Source organism: Peromyscus maniculatus, chromosome X (assembly GCF_049852395.1).
Source record: "Peromyscus maniculatus bairdii isolate BWxNUB_F1_BW_parent chromosome X, HU_Pman_BW_mat_3.1, whole genome shotgun sequence".
In the NCBI taxonomy this organism is placed as follows: domain Eukaryota; kingdom Metazoa; phylum Chordata; class Mammalia; order Rodentia; family Cricetidae; genus Peromyscus; species Peromyscus maniculatus.
In genome coordinates this window covers 141,215,765-141,233,415 of record NC_134875.1, presented here as the reverse complement: position 1 = coordinate 141,233,415, position 17,651 = coordinate 141,215,765, and the positions used below count along the sequence as shown (strand labels likewise).

Genomic DNA, 17,651 nt, shown 5'->3' with positions numbered 1-17,651 from the left:
ATCAAGATTATACATATCACAAGTGCTGGGGAGATAGCAGAGAAAACACTCCCAGTTCACAGAAATAAAGCATAACTGTAGCCAGTGAAAACTACACCATGGAACAGTGGAGCAGATGTTACCTTGCTTTCATAACTGGTCAACATGCTGAGAGTAAGACTATTGAAAGTTGAGCCCTAAATGGGACATCTATATGTCCAAGGGTATATAAATGGACATCTATAAGGTGAACGGAATAATATGGAAGAGGAGAGGAAGGAGTATGACCTGGAGGAAGGAGTGGGTTGTTGTGGAATGGTTTCTAACAGATATGACATAGCTATGGCACTTGAACTCTGAGCAGCTGATTATCCCGCTGAAGACCTGCAAAGGACTGGGCCTGTCAGCACTCTGTCATGGAGAGGGGAGGGAGGGGACCATGAGGTCTCATCCATCACTAAGGATATGAATGCAGTTGATAGTTGCTGGAGGAGGAAGAGATATTTTCCTCACTGGTAAGGTACTCAACGTTCCAGTAAATAACCTCACTCCCATACTTCTGTAAGCAGCCCTAATTAAACTCAGTCGCTAACAAAGAAAGAAAAGACATGATAATGGAAGGGGGACCGATTGGGAAGAAGGAAATTAGCAGGAGTGGGAAGGTAGCAGTAAAGAGTTATGGGGAGGAATAAATACGATCCAAGTATATTATATACATGTATAAGAATGTCATGAAACACATTATCATGTATAATTAGTATATGCTAATAAAAAGTAGCTCATGAAAACTATTAAAAGCTTCCTCATTGAACTTCTCAGGACCACTGAATTGTTGTACCTTTTATTTTCTGCTTATTTTGCTTTAATTATGTATTTCGTGTGTTTAAGCTGTGCCCTGAGGACAGGATCCTGCCAAATTCATATCTCAGGTGTAATGTTGGGCCCCAGGGAAATGCCCACTGAACTTCTCAGGACCACTAATTTGTTGTACCTTTTATTTTCTGCTTATTTTGCTTTAATTATGTATTTCATGTGTTTAAGCTGTGCCCTTAAGGACAGGATCCTGCCAAATTCATATCTGAGGTGTAATGTTGGGCCCCAGGAAAATGCCCACTGATAAACTGCTGAATAAGAGACAAAAAGAAAGTAACTTCCCGAACCACCACCACGCCCACCCCCACCCCCAACACCTCCACCCCCACCACCTCCACCACCACCACCACCATCACCACCACCACCAATAATAACGTCAAGCAACAAAACTGCCAAGATAAATCACTTTTATCTCTACAGGAAAGGGAGATCTAAAAAATATATAAATTACATTAGTAACACAACATAAGAAAAAACAAGGGAACAAACAACAGAGAAATCTGGATGATGCTACTCTAACCTATTTATAAAAAGGCCCTGCATCAGAAATCACAATCCTACCCACTTCTAAAAATATAGACATGTACAGAAGCGGTGGGTTTGTTTTTAAATTGTTTGCTTTTTTGTAAAAATATATTAAAGGTGAATAGAAACCCTCTCTGCCCTCCTATCCTGCCCCAGCTCTCTGCTGGGGATTGCAGATCAGAGGTAACTATCTCACCATGTTCTAAACCTTGGGTATTCCCAACTCCTCTCCACCTCACTTCACTTAGAACCTGAAACATAAAAACAAAACAAAACAACAACGACAATAACAACAACAATAAAAACACACTAGCTTCTTTGGAAAAGCATAACTCTGAGGGTAAACTTGCTTTTCATTGGAAACAACACAAAACAACAGGAGACTCTGAGAACCCAACTAAACTAAACAAAGCCCATCAGAGGCTGGGTTTCAGCTCCACAGAACCTTCTAACAAAGAAACAGAGGGAAAAGAGGCCTGGAATGGGTGGGGAGAGGGTGCTAGCAATTAGCTGCCTTTGAAAGATCAAGAGGGAGTTGTAATGGGTGACAGGGCTAGGGACCTGTTTTTGGTGACAACAGTCAGCCTTTAGTCAGGAAGTTGCCCACATAGGGTCAGAGGCTTCTCCTGCTTCCCCCTGACTTCCCCACTACTGCCTTGAAATCTCCAAGAGAAGCAAAGCTGAGTAGAAAGGAGGGGAATAGGGTCCTCACGTGCTAAGGGGGAGGTAGCCAGGCCTTTTGCCTTTGGTGTGACTAAAGGAGGACTGCTTGGCCCCTGGGGTCCCCAAGGTAGAAAAAGCAAATATGCTAAAGTACCCCTTATTCCAAGAAGGATGGAGGGGTGGATCTACAGAAAAAAGAAAGGAGCACAAACATAAAGATAACACAGAGAGAGGCCTCACAAATTCCCTGTGGTCTGCATCATAGCTGTTAAATTCCCCAGAAGCACTAGGCAGGCTGGGGTGAGGACGAGTGGAAGGTAGAGGACACTCCCACTTGGGCAGTGCCAAAATGGGTTGTTTGGAGGGGGCAGTCTCCATCAAGTCCAGATTGCCAGTAAGGCAAGACAAACGAGGTGGGGGCACTGTCTGGAAAATGGTGACAATCACAAAGGAAAGGAGAAAAAAAGTGGATCAGAAGATCTGCTATTTCACAGATGGGCATTGTTTCTAAATCCAGACTCGAATAGCCTATCTGCACTATGCTTGAATATTGGCCTGTGGTCTGGAAGAGTAAAGGTCCAAGGGTGAAGATTTGAGTCCTAAAGTCTTCTTCAGACTCAGAACTCAGACCGGGAAAGAAGCATGGAGAATCCTGATAAATGACCCTGCAGGGTTAGGTTGTCCCACCACATCCCCTCCAGAAGGTCCAGGCTGTGCTTTGTGGTATAGGTGGCAGGAGCAGGCTACAGAGCCTGAGTTAGCAATGTGACAGGTACTTCGGATTGCTAGGGGGTGGTTTGTACCTGCTGGAACCCAGGTACAGCTATGGGAGATAATGGTCTACAGGTCGTCAAAATACAGGCAGATTCCTGAAGATCATCATGGGGCTTCATGTGCAGTCAGACAAAAGTAGTCTTCTCTGGTGGGCTAGGCAACGGTCATGGTCAAAGACTTGGGTATCTGCCTTTTTCCCCACCTTGAAAGGTAACGGGAATTTCCTTTTTTTTCCCCAAAGACAGATAAAGTCAGTTTTTCTAGGCCAGCTCTGGAGATGGCCCATAATAGGGCAATAAAGGCCCTCTTCATTTTCCTCATGAAAAGAGGCAAAAGGAGAGAAAGACCACAACCTTCTTTCAGGAACAAGACTGAAGGTGGGGCATATCCACTGGATTGGGAGGAAGGGGTAGGAAAACCAGGTGGAAGTGGGCAGGCTTAGAGACAGGGCTGGACTTGGAGCAAATGTTGAACACTGGGCCTCTCACTACATGATGGGTAAATTGAAGGGCCCAGGCTCCCTTTATGCTGCTCTTCATCATTCATTCCAATATGGGGGAGGCATGGGAAAGAGTACAGACAAGGTGGAAGGGAAATATGTGGGAGGAGCAGGAAAAGGTTCTTCTCAGTTGGAAACCTCTCCCATTTACCTGCTACTCATGGATATGGAAAAGGAAGGTAGGATACTCATAGTGGAAGTGAGAAAGAGAATTGGGGATAGTCCGTGCCTTTGGTCAGTCCCAAGAAAGCAGGACAATGCACCTTGTCCGGGGCTCATAGGATCCAGGAGTGCCCCGAGTTGACAACGAAGAAGGCAATGGGGGTGAAGGGGATGAAGTAGGACACGATGGGGCTTGGCTCACAGAAGTAACTTGCCATTTCTGTGGATTTTCAGGATGCGGCCGAGTCTCTGCTTTGCTGTGGCCAGGCCCTTTTTAGGACGCTTTCCTGTAAAGGAGGGGCAAAGTAAGCAGAGGTTTATGACCAACTTTAGTGCCAACTGCTCTTGCACCACCCCTCCTTTGTTTCTCTCCACAGAGGTTCTTCATCCTTATGCCATATTGGGCAAGGAGCCCTCCTTAACTACTTCTATTCAATGCCACATGCTTGCCTCTTCCTTCTCTGATTACAGCAGCAGTCATAAACACTATAGTTCTAGTTTTCTGGTTCTTTCCCACCCACCCCCAACCCCCCCACTCCCCCAACTTCTTTGGGTTCAATCATTTTCCTTAGAAAATTCTGGAAGGAGGTCAATATGCTTCCATGTCATTCATGTTATTCTGATCACCAGGGTTAGTGACTATAGTTTAGTGTCCCTGTGGGTGCCATCCTCAGGGTCTTCTTTCTTCATTAGAAACCCCCATTCTAGTCAATCCTAAACATCACACCAAACTTAGTACCCTTGAACTACATCCATACTCTCGGGATTGGGCTCTGGCCAATGAGCGGAAAAGGAGGGTTGGAATTCTCTCTCCCAGGCTTCTGTCCCCCCACATCAAATCATTTCTTATATCCTATATGATCACAACTATTGTTTCCATTTAGCACCTTTCTCCTCATTACTCTGATCAGAGGTCCTCTGTTTGGGTCCTTCACTCCTTCCTAAATCTATGGATGTACAGACTACCTACTTCCAATCCCTCCTCCACTGTGACCACCTCTCCATGGCCTATTGAGCTCAAATACAAGCACCTGAAGTTTGGCTTTCAGTGCTCCTTCCTGGTCTTCTCATCTGCTAGAGCACTTGAGATTTAGATCGGGAAGCTTTAAGATTGCTCATTTGAATCCCCAGTTGGGTCATGTACCTTGTCCGGCCTGACTGCTCTGGGAGCCAACTGAAGGACGCCTCTGGTTCAGGAAGACTCCAGGGGCCATGGGTGTGGTGCTTCGATTTGCTGGAGCCATGCCAAAGGCATTAGGACGAGCAGTGTACTCATGGTCAGCAAGACTTCCGGACAGAGCCTCTTGTTTAGGCTCAGGAGGTGGCTGGGGTGAGGAGGAGTTGACAGGCTGGGGTGTAGTAGCCACTGTTGGTGCAGACACTGGCACAACGACATTGGAATCTTGAGGGCGAGGCTGTTCTGCCTCCTTCAGCGAAGGCTTCTTCTTGATGTATTTCTTCTTTTGGGCCTTCTGCAGCTCCTGAAATACGAGCCAAGTCAGAGGGGAGATTAAAGAGTGAAGAAAAGAAAAAGAAAAATTTCCTAGAAAGTAAGAGACAATGGTTAATAAGTTTCTGCATCTTGCCATTTCTTCCCCATCCCTTCTAAATCTACCTTGTATGGCCCTACAACAAGGACCTTCCCAATACCTATGGTGATTTCTTCGGCATTGTGTAGCCTTAACTTACCACTACCACTTAATAATAGTACAATGGCAAGAAACTAAATGATTTTGAAGACTTGGGTTTTGGTGAACTATGGGCATTTCTAATAACTAAATTTACACTAGCAGCTTAGGCACTTTATTTATTTATCTTCTTTTTTTTTTTTTTTTTTTTTTGGTTTTTCGAGACAGGGTTTCTCTGTGTAGCTTTGCGCCTTTCCTGGAACTCACTTTGGAGACCAGGCTGGCCTCGAACTCACAGAGATCCGCCTGGCTCTGCCTCCCGAGTGCTGGGATTAAAGGCGTGCGCCACCACCGCCCGGCTTATTTATCTTCTTATTTAATTCTTGTAACAGTCCTAAGCAGGGGAAAACTTCATTTCACAAATAACAAAACAGAAGTACAAGGACATTAAGTAACTTAAGCCCAAACCCTCATGGAAAAGTAGTTAGATCTAGTATCTAACCCTGTTACAAAACTTGCCAAAATGAACTGAGAGTAAAGTGTTAGCTTTGGAATAAGGCAAACCTGACTTCAAATCCAGGCTTCTGTTTTCTAAACTGTATGACTTTGGTTAAAGTTACTGATCTTTCTGAATCTCAGCTGCTTCGTCTGTTTTCAGAGTTGTTAGAACGCTTAAATAATGACAAAAATATATAACACAAGAAAGGAACTCAGCAAGTAGCTCATTATTATTTTCTATTTCTTAAAATATCTGTTTCCCTTTGCTGATCTTTTTCTTTGAACAGAGGACTCGACAGTCTCTTAGGTCACTGACTCACTATCTCCCTTTGGATGGAATAAGTGAATACAAAGTTGTGCCTCTTCTTCCACTACCTTGTAGTTCATCCACTTATCGCTCTATGGATATACTACCCACTGTGTAGTAGGTACCTGGAGAATGGGCACGTGGAGCCCTGAGAACCTGGAAGATGGTGCTGAGAACATGTGAATAACTTTATTTTCTGAAATGCCACTCAGCCACACATTCCAACTCTATGACTATATTTCTTAGCTTTCTCTTGGCAACAAAAGCCTAGACCTGCCTTCAGAAGTTCTATTGTGCTATGGATACCAGAGAAGTTTATGGAGGATGAGAGGAACGGTATTAGTAATACATGTCAGACACTGCTCCCTAATGATTCACTTAATACTTTTAAGGATGAGAAGAATTATACTCTCATTCTAAGGATAAAGAAACTAGGGCAAAATGGCTGTTATTTTCCTTTTGTTTATGTGCATCTGTGTTTTGCCTGCACGTATGTGTGTGTGTGTGTGTGAGTGTGCAAGATCCTCTGGAACTGGAGTTACAGGCTGTTATGAACTACCATGTAGGTGCTGAGAATTGAACCCAGGTCCTCTGGAAGAGCAGCCAGTGCTCTTAACTGCTGAGTCATCTCTCCAGCCCTAAGTTACTTTTCCTAAGGTTTCAGATCCAATTAAGTTTTCAAGCTGAGATTCAGACTCTGCTTTCAGAATCTGCTCAGTTCAGTCAGTCACACCCTTACCAGGAATCTCTTTTCTCACCCATATTAACAATGAATTCTGGCCGGGCGGTGGTGGCGCACGCCTTTAATCCCAGCACTCGGCGGTGGTGGCGCACGCCTTTAATCCCAGCACTCGGGAGGCAGAGGCAGGCGGATCTCTGTGAGTTGGAGGCCAGCCTGGGCTACCAAGTGAGTTCCAGGAAAGGTGCAAAGCTACACAGAGAAACCCTGTCTTGAAAAACAAAACAAAACAAAACAAAACAAAACAAAACAAAAAAAGAATGAATTCTGGCTGTGTGGTGGTGGCACATGCCTTTAATCCCAGCAGGTGGATCTCTGTGAGAAACATTATCTTTTTTTTAAAAAAAAAAGATTTATTTATTTATTTATTTATTTATTTATATTTATTTTGTATACAGCATGTATGACTGCAGGCCAGAAGAGGGCACCTGATCTCATTACAGATGGTTGTGAGCCACCACGTGATTGCTGGGAATTGAACTCAGGACCTCTGGAAGATCAGTCAGTGCTCTTAACCTCTGAGCCATCTCTCCAGCCCCGAGAAACTGTATCTTTTTGTTGTTGTTGTTGTTGTTTGAGACAAGGTTTCTCTGTGTGATAGTCCTGGCTGTCCTGGAACTCACTTTGTAGACCAGGCTGGCCTCGAACTCACAGAGATCCGCTTGCCTCTGTCTCCTGAGTACTGGGATTAAAGGGATGCGCCACCACTGCCCAGCAGAAACCCTATCTTGAAAAATGGAAAAAAAAATGTTTGCTTGTTCTCTGGTCTGATTCCATAAATTATGTCTTCATATCTAGATTACTTAGCTTAACTTTTCCTACTACTGTTGCTATTGTCTTTTGCATGTAAGTGGAAGTGGATTACCTTATGACAGGAGTACTTTCATCTTGCCAAGTTCTTTGTTGTTGAAAAATCTACTGTCACGCTCCCAAACAAATTCAAACTTTCTGGCCTGACTCATGGTATTTCACTATGTGACTACTTACACCTAGCCAACCCATAATGATTAAAGTCGAAAATGCCAATGAGTCTTACTTTACATCAAGTGTCATTCTAAGGAGGACAGACATAAAAATGCGCGCGCGCACACACACACACACACACACACACACACACACACCCCTGCATTTAATCCTAAACAAAGCTCATGAAACAGTTCAGAGAAAGAGAAATTGCATAGCTTGTCCAAGTAGTAAAGCTAGGATGTAAGGTCAGTGATAGCTGTTCCAGAATCTGTTATTTTTTACGTGCATGCACACGTGCGTGTGTGGTGCCATAACACAAGTGTTAAGGTCAGAGGACAACTTGCAGGAGTAGGTTCTCTTCTTTACCCTGAGTGTCCTGGAATCAAATTTAGGTCATCATGCTTGATTGCAAGTGCCTTTACTCAAAGATACATCTGTCAGGCCCCACAATCTACTTTTTTTTTTTTTTAAAGATTTATTTATTATGTATACAGCATATGTGACTGCAGGCCAGAAGAGGGCACCAGGTCTCATTACAGATGGTTGTGAGCCACTATGAGGTTGCTGGGAATTGAACTCAGGACAGTGCTCTTAACCCCTGAGCCATCTCTCCAGCCCCCCACAATCTACTTCTTAACTATTACTTATTATACTCATCTCCCAACATGAAGTCTCCAATCCAGAAAAATCTCATTCATTCATTCATTCATTCATTCATTCACTCACTCATTCACTCACTCCAACACTGATTTATCATGTGTGGTCATTAAAATGAGGATATCAACTTAAATACATCCCTACTCTCTAATAAAAGATGTAAAATATCTTTATGATCATAAGTACCATGAGATAATGCTATATAGAAGTATAGAAGAAGATCAAAGAAATAAAGTGGCAGTAGTTAATGCGAATGGGCAGAAGGAATGTTTTATGCTAAGCCATTAAAGCATGAGACAATTTGGTACATGGAGTAAATCATGAACACTGTAGTGGAGTATGGGTGACAAAGGATGTACACTTGATGGCAGTCAAGAGATCAGAGAGAAGTTACTATGGAACAAACAAAGAGGGCTTTTTGTGCTATAGCAAGAAGCAATATTTTCCTAGAATGCTTCCCTGTTCCCTCCCACCTCCCCCCCCCAACCCCCCCAAAAAAAACCAAAAAAACCCACCCTCTAATACCACCTCCAACTTCAAAGCCTCTTCTTTGAAGTAATTCCCATCAACCCAAATAGTAGCTATTCCTTAGAAAGCACTAACAGTAACTTTCATCTGTTTGTTTAAAGCAATAGAAAACCTTTATAAGATTCATCTTATGTGGCACTGATAAATGATGGGGAAATTTTAGTCAAAGAAGAGCTACTTGGCCTGCTTGATCTCTGCTGGCTCCCAATTAATAGTCTCTAAGACATTTCTCAGAAATTTTATATCTCTATAGAATATCATATGAAAAACAATTCTTAAATTTCACTTATATAGGATATAATTACTAAAATATATAAGCATTTAACTATTTCATTTTACTGAAAAATCAAGTAGCATGTTATCTGAAGTTACAGGATATGAATTTTGAATCTTGTCTCCTCAATTTACTGGTTGTCTTATCCTTGACTAGTCATTTAAAGTGAGCCTCATATTCTTCACCTGTAAAATGATGAAAATATCATCTATTGAACAAGACTATTGGGCATATTATATAGACATTGTACATAGGTGCATCTACCATTAAGCAGATGTCCAGTAGTGCTCTAAGCTATATGATGTGGCATGAGGAGCGATGTGGATATTGTTAAGAAAAACTTCACCTCCAAATGCTCCTAGAGTTTCTGAGCATACTAAATGTTAAAGCACATTGTAAACTACTGCTAAGAGGTAAAATTGATTCAGTGGAGGTGACCTTTTAGGATGAAAAATGGTGAATGTTATTCTCTTGAGAAGCAGGGGGTGAAGAGCGAGGTAATAACGTTTGATAAAGGGTATAAGAAAAACCTCTTTATAAAAGGCCAAATTCCAGTACAAGTGGGTGACTCAAAACTTAAGTGTACTCAACTGAGTCATTTCCTCAGGGCTAAATCTAAAGGCAAATGACAGATCTAGTCTTTTCTGAGGATTTTTTCCCCAATACATATTTTTTACTTGTTATTTTATACATGCATGCAATGTATTTTGATCATATTCACCCATAACTCCCCTACCTCCAAAGCCTCTCAGATTCTCCCCAATCATGTTTCCCTCCCATCTTCATATCCTCTTTGTTTTTTTAATTTTATTTATTTATTTTTGTTTTTGTTTTTGTTTTTCAAGACAGGGTTTCTCTGTGTAGTTTTGGTGCCTGTACTGGATCTCGCTCTGTAGACCAGGCTGGCCTCGAACTCATAGAGATCCACCTGGCTTGGCCTCTTGAGTGCTGGGATTAAAGGCATGTGCACGCCCTCCCCGCCCTGCCTAGCTTCTTTGTTTTTTTTAAAGATTTATTTATTTATTATGTATACAGAAGAGGGTGCCAGACCTCATTACAGATGGTTGTGAGCCACCAGGTGGGTGCTGGGAATTGAACTCAGGACCTCTGGAAGAGCAGTCAGTGTTCTTAACCTCTGAGCCATCTCTCCAGCCCTAGCTTCTTTGTTTTTTAAATAACCCACTGAGTCAAATTAATGCTGTCCATTATACATGAGAATGGGGCCTTCCATGGGGTGGCCTACCAGGGACCACACTTGTAAAGAAAACTTACTCTCCCTCCTCCTCCATCTGCAGGGACTTTATATGCTTATAACGGTAGGTGGTATTAACAAGGACACTTCTCTGGGCCCTTATGCATCCTAAATCATGTCAACTATGTAACCTATGAAAGTAGCTTGTCATAGAGCTGGGATGTAAAGGATATAAGAGGGGCTGAGATGCTGCCAGAAATAAAGATCAACGGCTATCCATAATAGCAGGATCCTACCAACCTAAAGGCCTGCATTTTGAGGCTCTAAGTCATCAGTAGCAAGGTCATGGGTTGGGTATCAACACTTACCTGCTGGGCAAGCTTTGCAGCTGCTGCAGCCAAACCTGTCTCAATAGAGGCAACTCGGGTCCCCTCACGAACAGGACGGTCCTGCTTGGGCAGAGTTGGAGTCACACGGGCTGCAAGGGAAACAGGATGCTTAGCTATTTGCCAATTATATTCTCCAACTTCTGACTACTCCAAAGGTGACTGTATTGGTCTCCCTGCTTCTAGCTTTTCACAAAATCCTATTTAATGACCAAGGCATATATGAATAAAATTAACCTCACTGAACTGACACTTAAAGTTGTTCATGTGCTTTTATATCCTTGTTGTTCCTGGCTTACCTACTTTCCCAACCTTGTTTCTGCACCTACTGCAATGGTTCAAATGCCCCCTTCAAACTCATGTGGAAACTTAATTATCATTTTAACAGTTTAGAAGGAAGAACCTTTAAGAGGCAATTAGGTTATGATGTCACTGTTCTCCTGAATGGTATAAAGCTATTACTGTAGGAGTGTGTTAGGTATTAAAAGGGGTGTATTTCAACTATCTTTCCCCCACCTTCTTAACATGTGATGCCTTCTACTTATGGGACAATTTAGCATGAAGGCCTAAACCATGTCAGCATCATGCTTGTAGACTTTCCAGCCTCCAGAACCATGAGAAAAATAAACTTTTATTTAGAATTTACCCAGCTGTGATATTCTGTTATAGCAGCAGAAAACAGATTAAACACCCTTATTTTCTGTTTCTCCAGACAGATGGCTTCCTTATTACATACCCAGAGTATGACTTTGCATCTTCTTTCCCTCCATATTTATACTTACCATCTGAACTGCCTAGAGTATGTATTTTCCTTTTGCTTATTTAAAACATACCTATCCCTCAAAAGTATGCTATAAAATCTCTTATACAAAATGTTTGGGACCTCCCTGATCCCACTGCTCTTTTCTCTCTCAGAATTTATAATCCGTGCAAAAAACATGATATGTAGTAATATTACCTATTGAAGACTATTATTTTATATATACCAACCAACAAATGAGTTCTTAAAGATCATGGCATAACTTTTTATAGTACCTTAACTATACTGAATTAAAAAAAAAACCTGTTACCTGTTCATGCTTTTCAATAAGCATAGTCTAGCTGAAACAAATATTCTCAGATGGAGAAAGCAAGCTTTTCTTTACAAACAAATCCCAGCTGAAGTCCTCTGATAGTCACACTCATGCTGTACATTTATACCATAGCACAACTGGGAAGGTCAGAGGACAACTTCTGGGGGTCAGTTCTATCCTTCCAACATGTGGGTCTTGGAGATCAAACTCAGGTTGTTAGGTGTGGTGGCAAGTACCTTTACCCACTGAGTCACCTCAAATGGCCCTTTACATACTTTTGAAATGTAAGAATGTTTTGAATAGTCAGACAAAAGGAAATAACTATTAAAACATGTGTATCCAAACACACATGAACATACACAGGCAGGCAGGCAGACAGACACACATACACACAAAAATGCCAGCTTACAAATGTAGAAGGAGTGATAGAACTAAAAAATCCTAAGTTTATAAGTCCTAATGAAACACTGGTTCTAGAGAATTGGATATTCACATAGTACCTAAGTATTACTTTACAGGGTATATGCCAGTCTCAAGAATGAAAACTATAAACTGGGTGTGCTGGCACATGCCTCCCAGCAATTGGGAGGCAGAGGCCAGTACATTCTCTGTGAGTTCGAAGCCAGCCTGGTCTACAAAGTGAGTTCCAGGACAACCAGGACTGTAACACAGAAATCCTGTCTCAAAAAACCAAAAAAAAAAAAAAAAAAAGGGAAAAATTTATAAACTTTTGAAATTGAGATGATCCACCTGTCTCTCTGTATGTATATTAAAGGCAAAATCCAACACATCCAGCTCCAAGTATGAACTTTCATGTCATTAGTGACAATTATAGTGAAACAACATGAAATTCATGTGGGAACAGGCAATTTGCAGCATTATTTGAGTAGTTAAGAAATTAAAAGTAAGCAAACCATTCACAGTATTTTGAGAGTTTAAAAAAGACAAGGATAGAAAAACTTAAATGATACCATGAGAAAAAAGAATATTTTACATAAATAACTCAGTCTCTCAAAAAGCAGTGATGTCACATGAAAGCACGTAGACAAATCTAATATAGGACAATTTTATCAGTTTCTATAAGAAAACTAACAAAATCAAAAGGAACTGTTCTAGCTTAAGAGTGATTTAAAAGGCACGACAGAGTCAAATGCCACATGGATTTTGTTTAGAATCCATTCTAAGTAAATCCATTAAGTATACAATGTTTTGATCAAACAAAGTTGGCAAATTATTTATGTGCTTGGGATTAGATACCATCATGTAGTTAATGAATAATCATTAATTTTATTATGTATAGCAGGACTATGGTTATGTGAGAAAAGCATAGGGGGAAATGATATATCTGGAGTGTGCTATAAAAGTCCTTGTTTGGTTAGTTACTGGCATTATAAAAGAGAGGATTTTTTGAATAAACCACATGTACATTGGTAGACAGGTTATGCAGGAGATTGAAATTAATTCTTTAAGGGTGATATTTTGTCTAAAACATGATCTAAAGCAAATACAGCAAAAAAAATGCTAACACATAACTGTATCACAGATATCTGGGCATCTTAAATTTTCCTCTACAGTCCAGTGTAGCATTTTTTTTTAAAGATTTATTTATTTATTAGGTATACAGCATGTATGACTGCAGGCCAGAAGAGGGCACCAGATCTCATTACAGATGGTTGTGAGCCACCATGTGGTTGCTGGGAATTGAACTCAGGACCTCTTGAAGAACAGTCAGTGCTCTTAACTTCTGAGCCATCTCTCCAGCCCCAGTGTAGCATTTTTAAAATATGACCATGGCTAGGGATGTAGCTCAGTTGGAAGAGTGATTGCCTAGAATGCATAAGGTTCTGGGTTTGACTCCCCCAATATTTCCTAAAACCAGGTGTGGTTGTGCATGTCTGTAATCCCAGCACTCAGGTAGAAGCAGAAAGATTAAGAAGTTCAAGGTTATTTATGGCTATAAAATGAGTTCATATCTAGCTCAGGAAACATGATGCTCAACCTCAAAAAAAAAGTCACAAATGTTTTTGAAACATTTGTCTCTATCTCCAGGATTCTGCCAGGATCCCCCACCCCCCGTACCTCCCCCTGCCCCAACCCATAGGCCCCTCCCCTCACCACACCAACCTTTCCACCTAGCCAGATCTTATATACATCTATATATATACAGATCTCCAGGGTCTAGCCCAGTAAGTTTGCCTGATTTTCCCCTCTATGTGCCCTGCCCTCCCCAACCAACCAGATCTAGCCTAGGTCCCACAGCCAGCTCTCCAGCTTAGTCTGGCCACCCCTGTCTGTATCACTACTAACCTCTAGACTTCCACCAAGACCTACCCTTCCTTCCCGATGCACAGGCCCCTCCCATACCACATCCAACCTCTCTGATGTACCTTCACACTCTAGGCTTGGGTCAGGACACCTCCTGTACAGCAGTGCAGTCTTCTCTGTCTAACTGACTCCATTCTACTTAAGCTGTTCACAACCTCGAGGTATAACTAGCCTACATATCCTCTCTTCTACTCCAACCTAGTCTGCTGGGGTCCAGATGGTCTGCAGTTGTTTTCTCACACAAACCCTGACCCAGATGTGGCCCCCTGACTGCAGAAAACTGCATAGGATGAATGTCCTCTGGGGTAAAGCAAGGCCACAAGGGAAGGCAAGTTTGGAAGGAAGAACTCCAATAAGAGGGCCAAAGATACTGTTCATATAAGCTCTGCTTGCAATGCTGACTCCAGTAGCTAGCTAAACAATATATAAAAACGGTGGGAAAAATAAAATTGTTCATTCTTAAAGTGAATCCAGAGTCTATGTCTCTGTCTACAATTACCCTATTTTCCAGGTCCCTGTGATGCCTATGGCTGTGCTGGCCAAGGCACTAATCTGTTCATATCAGTCACAGAACAAAAGAAGTCCACATGCTCAAATAAAAAATACAAACAATATGAAGGATCATGCCCAGATCTCCCCTTCAAAATGTACCAGTCCCCTAAAAATGTTTGCCAATGAGATTACCTAGATGAATCCCAGGATACAATTTAAAAGAACCACCATAAACTTCATCAAAGAATTCCAGGAGGTTAAAGAAGATACAAAGAAACAGATTAATGAAATTAAGCAGAATAAACTGCTGAGTGATGCCCAAGAAAACACAAATATAAAGCTGATGGAAACTGCAAAGACAACCCAGGACTTAAGAAAGGAATTCAACCAAGAGACAGAAACATTGAACAGGACTCAAGTTGAAATGAAGAAGGAACTGGAAAACACAATAGCCTAACTAGAGAATCTGAAGGAAAGCCTTCTAAGTAGAAAGAGACAAGTAGAAGATATACCAAAGAAGCAAGGCATATGGAAAAGTTTTTAAAAACACAAGAAAGGAACATACAGGAATTGTGGAACACTATGAAAAGACCAATCCTTCCAATTATAGGCAAAGATGAAGGAGAAGAATAGAAAGTCAACGGCATAGACCAGATCATGAAACTTCCCCTAAATTAAGGGAAAAACAAACAAACAAACCATACAGATATAGAAAGCATACAGAACACAAAATAGATAGGATAAAAAAAACTCCTCATGACATATCATAATTAAAATACTAAGTATATAGCACAAAGAAAGAATACTGAAAGCTGCAAAAAAAACAAAACAAAAACAACCAAAAACCACAAGTCACAAATAAAGGGTAACATCTGATTTCTCAATGGAAACTTTGAAAGCCAGACGAGCTGGAAGCAATGCATTCCAAGTTCTACAAGGATCACGATGAGCAAACTAGACTAATATAGCTAGGAAAACTATTTACCATGGTTTAAAAAGCAAATTTCCCATGATATAAATAGCCTAAAATTATATTCAACAAACCAAACCTAAAGAAAAGATAGGAAGTAATATTTTGGGCTAAAGAGAGGAATGAGTATAACCAAGAAACTGTGGGAAGAAATATGAAGCCATAATTACAAAATAACAGTAGAAATACAAATACAAAAAAAATCAACAACACAATGACCACAATTAACACACATATTTCAATAATAACTTTAAATATTAATGGCCTCAATTCTCCAATCAAATGACAGGCTGACTGCATGGATCAAGAAACAAAGTCTCTTTGTTGTCTATAAGAAAAACATCTTAGCTTTAAAGATAGGAACCACCTTAGAGTAGAAGGATGGATAAAAGTACCCCAATCAAAGGGGCTGAAAAGCAAGTAGGTATTGCTATCCTATTATCTGACAAAATAGACTTTAAAATAAAACTAATCAGAAGAGATGAAGGATACTTCATTCTAACAGGGGAACACTTAACTAAGACATTACTATTCTAATCACATATGCACCAAACTTTGGTATGTCCAACTTCATAAAAATATGTACTACTGGATTTATTTAAAAACAGATTAACACAAACCCTTACTTTCTCGAACAGGCAGGTCACTGGGTTGAAAAAATAAACATCATTAAATGGCATCATATATCAAATGGACCTGATAGCTACATAATATTCTATCCAAACACCAAAAAATACACATTCTATTCAAGTGTCACACAGAAGCTACTTTAAAAAGACCATATCTTGGGACACAAAACAAATTTTAAAAACCCCAAAAGATTGAAATAACTCCATATTATCCTATGTGGCCATAACAAAATAAAACTTAAAATTGACAGCAAACAAATAACTAGTAACTACACATACTCATGGAGTCTAAACAACTCATTACTGAATGATGAATGAATCAAAGAAGAAATTTTTAAAAAATGAAACATTTCCTGGAACCAAATGAAAATGAAAACACAAAATAACAAAACCTCTGTGACACACTGAAAGCAGTCCCAGAAGGGAAATTATAACTCCACATATGTGTATTTAAAAAGTGTATAAATATACACATCTAGTTTAAATAAAAATTTCCCATCTGGGATGACAATGCTCCCTTCAAGAGCCAAAGATTATCTACCCAAAACCCCAACAATAGTCATGAGAAGCCCTCTTTTGAGTTGTTGGTCAGGACTGTCCAAGGGAATCCTAAAACATTACAGGCTATTGCTATTGCCTTTGATTGCCTCCAACCCAGAGGTAGAAGGCAAGTCCTTATTGCTGAAGACAGACACCATGCGCCTCAGACACATGGTCCAAAGGCCCCTGAGCTGGGACTGATGTGAAAGCCTCTTCTCTGAGGACTAGCTTTCATAACGCCAGAAGGTGCCATGCAAGCTTCCAAAAGAGGGAACCAAGTGGCAGTCCTACCCAGCTACGATGCCTGTGAGCCACAGCAACAAGCAGCATGGTACAATAACCCTAAGGGTGCAGTAGTGGCACACATACCTTGGTGGTAACCAACAGCTCTCTAATTGGACTTTAGACTCATTCAAAAAGAGGTAAATCATGTCTGATACTGGAAATCTAGCCAATTACCCATGGTTAGTAAAGTCAAGAATCTTGGAGAACCTAAAACCACTTTACTGATTTATAATCCCTAACTACATTCTATATATTTGTCCTTACACTCACAGATAAGTGTACTCCTTACTGTGCATCAGGAAAACTTCTCTTTGCAACAGATGTAGACCATTGGAGAAAACCACAACCAATTAAAATGCAGAGTTGTGGAGCCCAGCCCCAAGGGTTACATCTACAAAACACTCCTGCTCCTATGGTTCAGGGCTCATTGTGGAAAAGGGGATGGAAAGATTGTTAGAGCCTGAGGATCAGGGAGTTTGCTGTGAGATTGTATATTTTAGGAGTGTCAGAAGTGATACCCATAAAATCTCATCAGCACGACTCCATAAAATGAGCTGAACAAGTACAACAAGACTAGAAATGCCAAAGTGGATAGGGAAAGCCCAGGCAGCCTCAATCCTATATGAAACACTATAGAGAACTAAATAAAGGACTGCTGAAAGTGGGAGAAATAGTCTTCCCCAGGGA

At 40.9% G+C, this 17,651-nt stretch overlaps 1 protein-coding gene across 5 annotated transcripts in view; it reads right to left on the bottom strand.

The window, feature by feature from the left end:
* Nucleotides 1-1,242: 1,242 nt before the first annotated feature.
* The window catches only part of Phf8 (PHD finger protein 8), a 99,547-nt gene continuing 83,138 nt past the window's right edge, over nucleotides 1,243-17,651 (bottom strand). For all 5 annotated transcript variants that reach the window (XM_006993979.4, XM_015987500.3, XM_042269713.2 and 2 more), the window contains 3 exons: nucleotides 10,633-10,742; nucleotides 4,620-4,956; nucleotides 1,243-3,762 (listed from right to left, as the gene is read on the bottom strand). In XM_006993979.4, coding sequence (XP_006994041.1) covers nucleotides 3,674-3,762; nucleotides 4,620-4,956; nucleotides 10,633-10,742 — 536 coding nt within the window. In that variant the 3' untranslated portion in view covers nucleotides 1,243-3,673. The remainder of the gene's footprint in view (nucleotides 3,763-4,619; nucleotides 4,957-10,632; nucleotides 10,743-17,651) is intronic.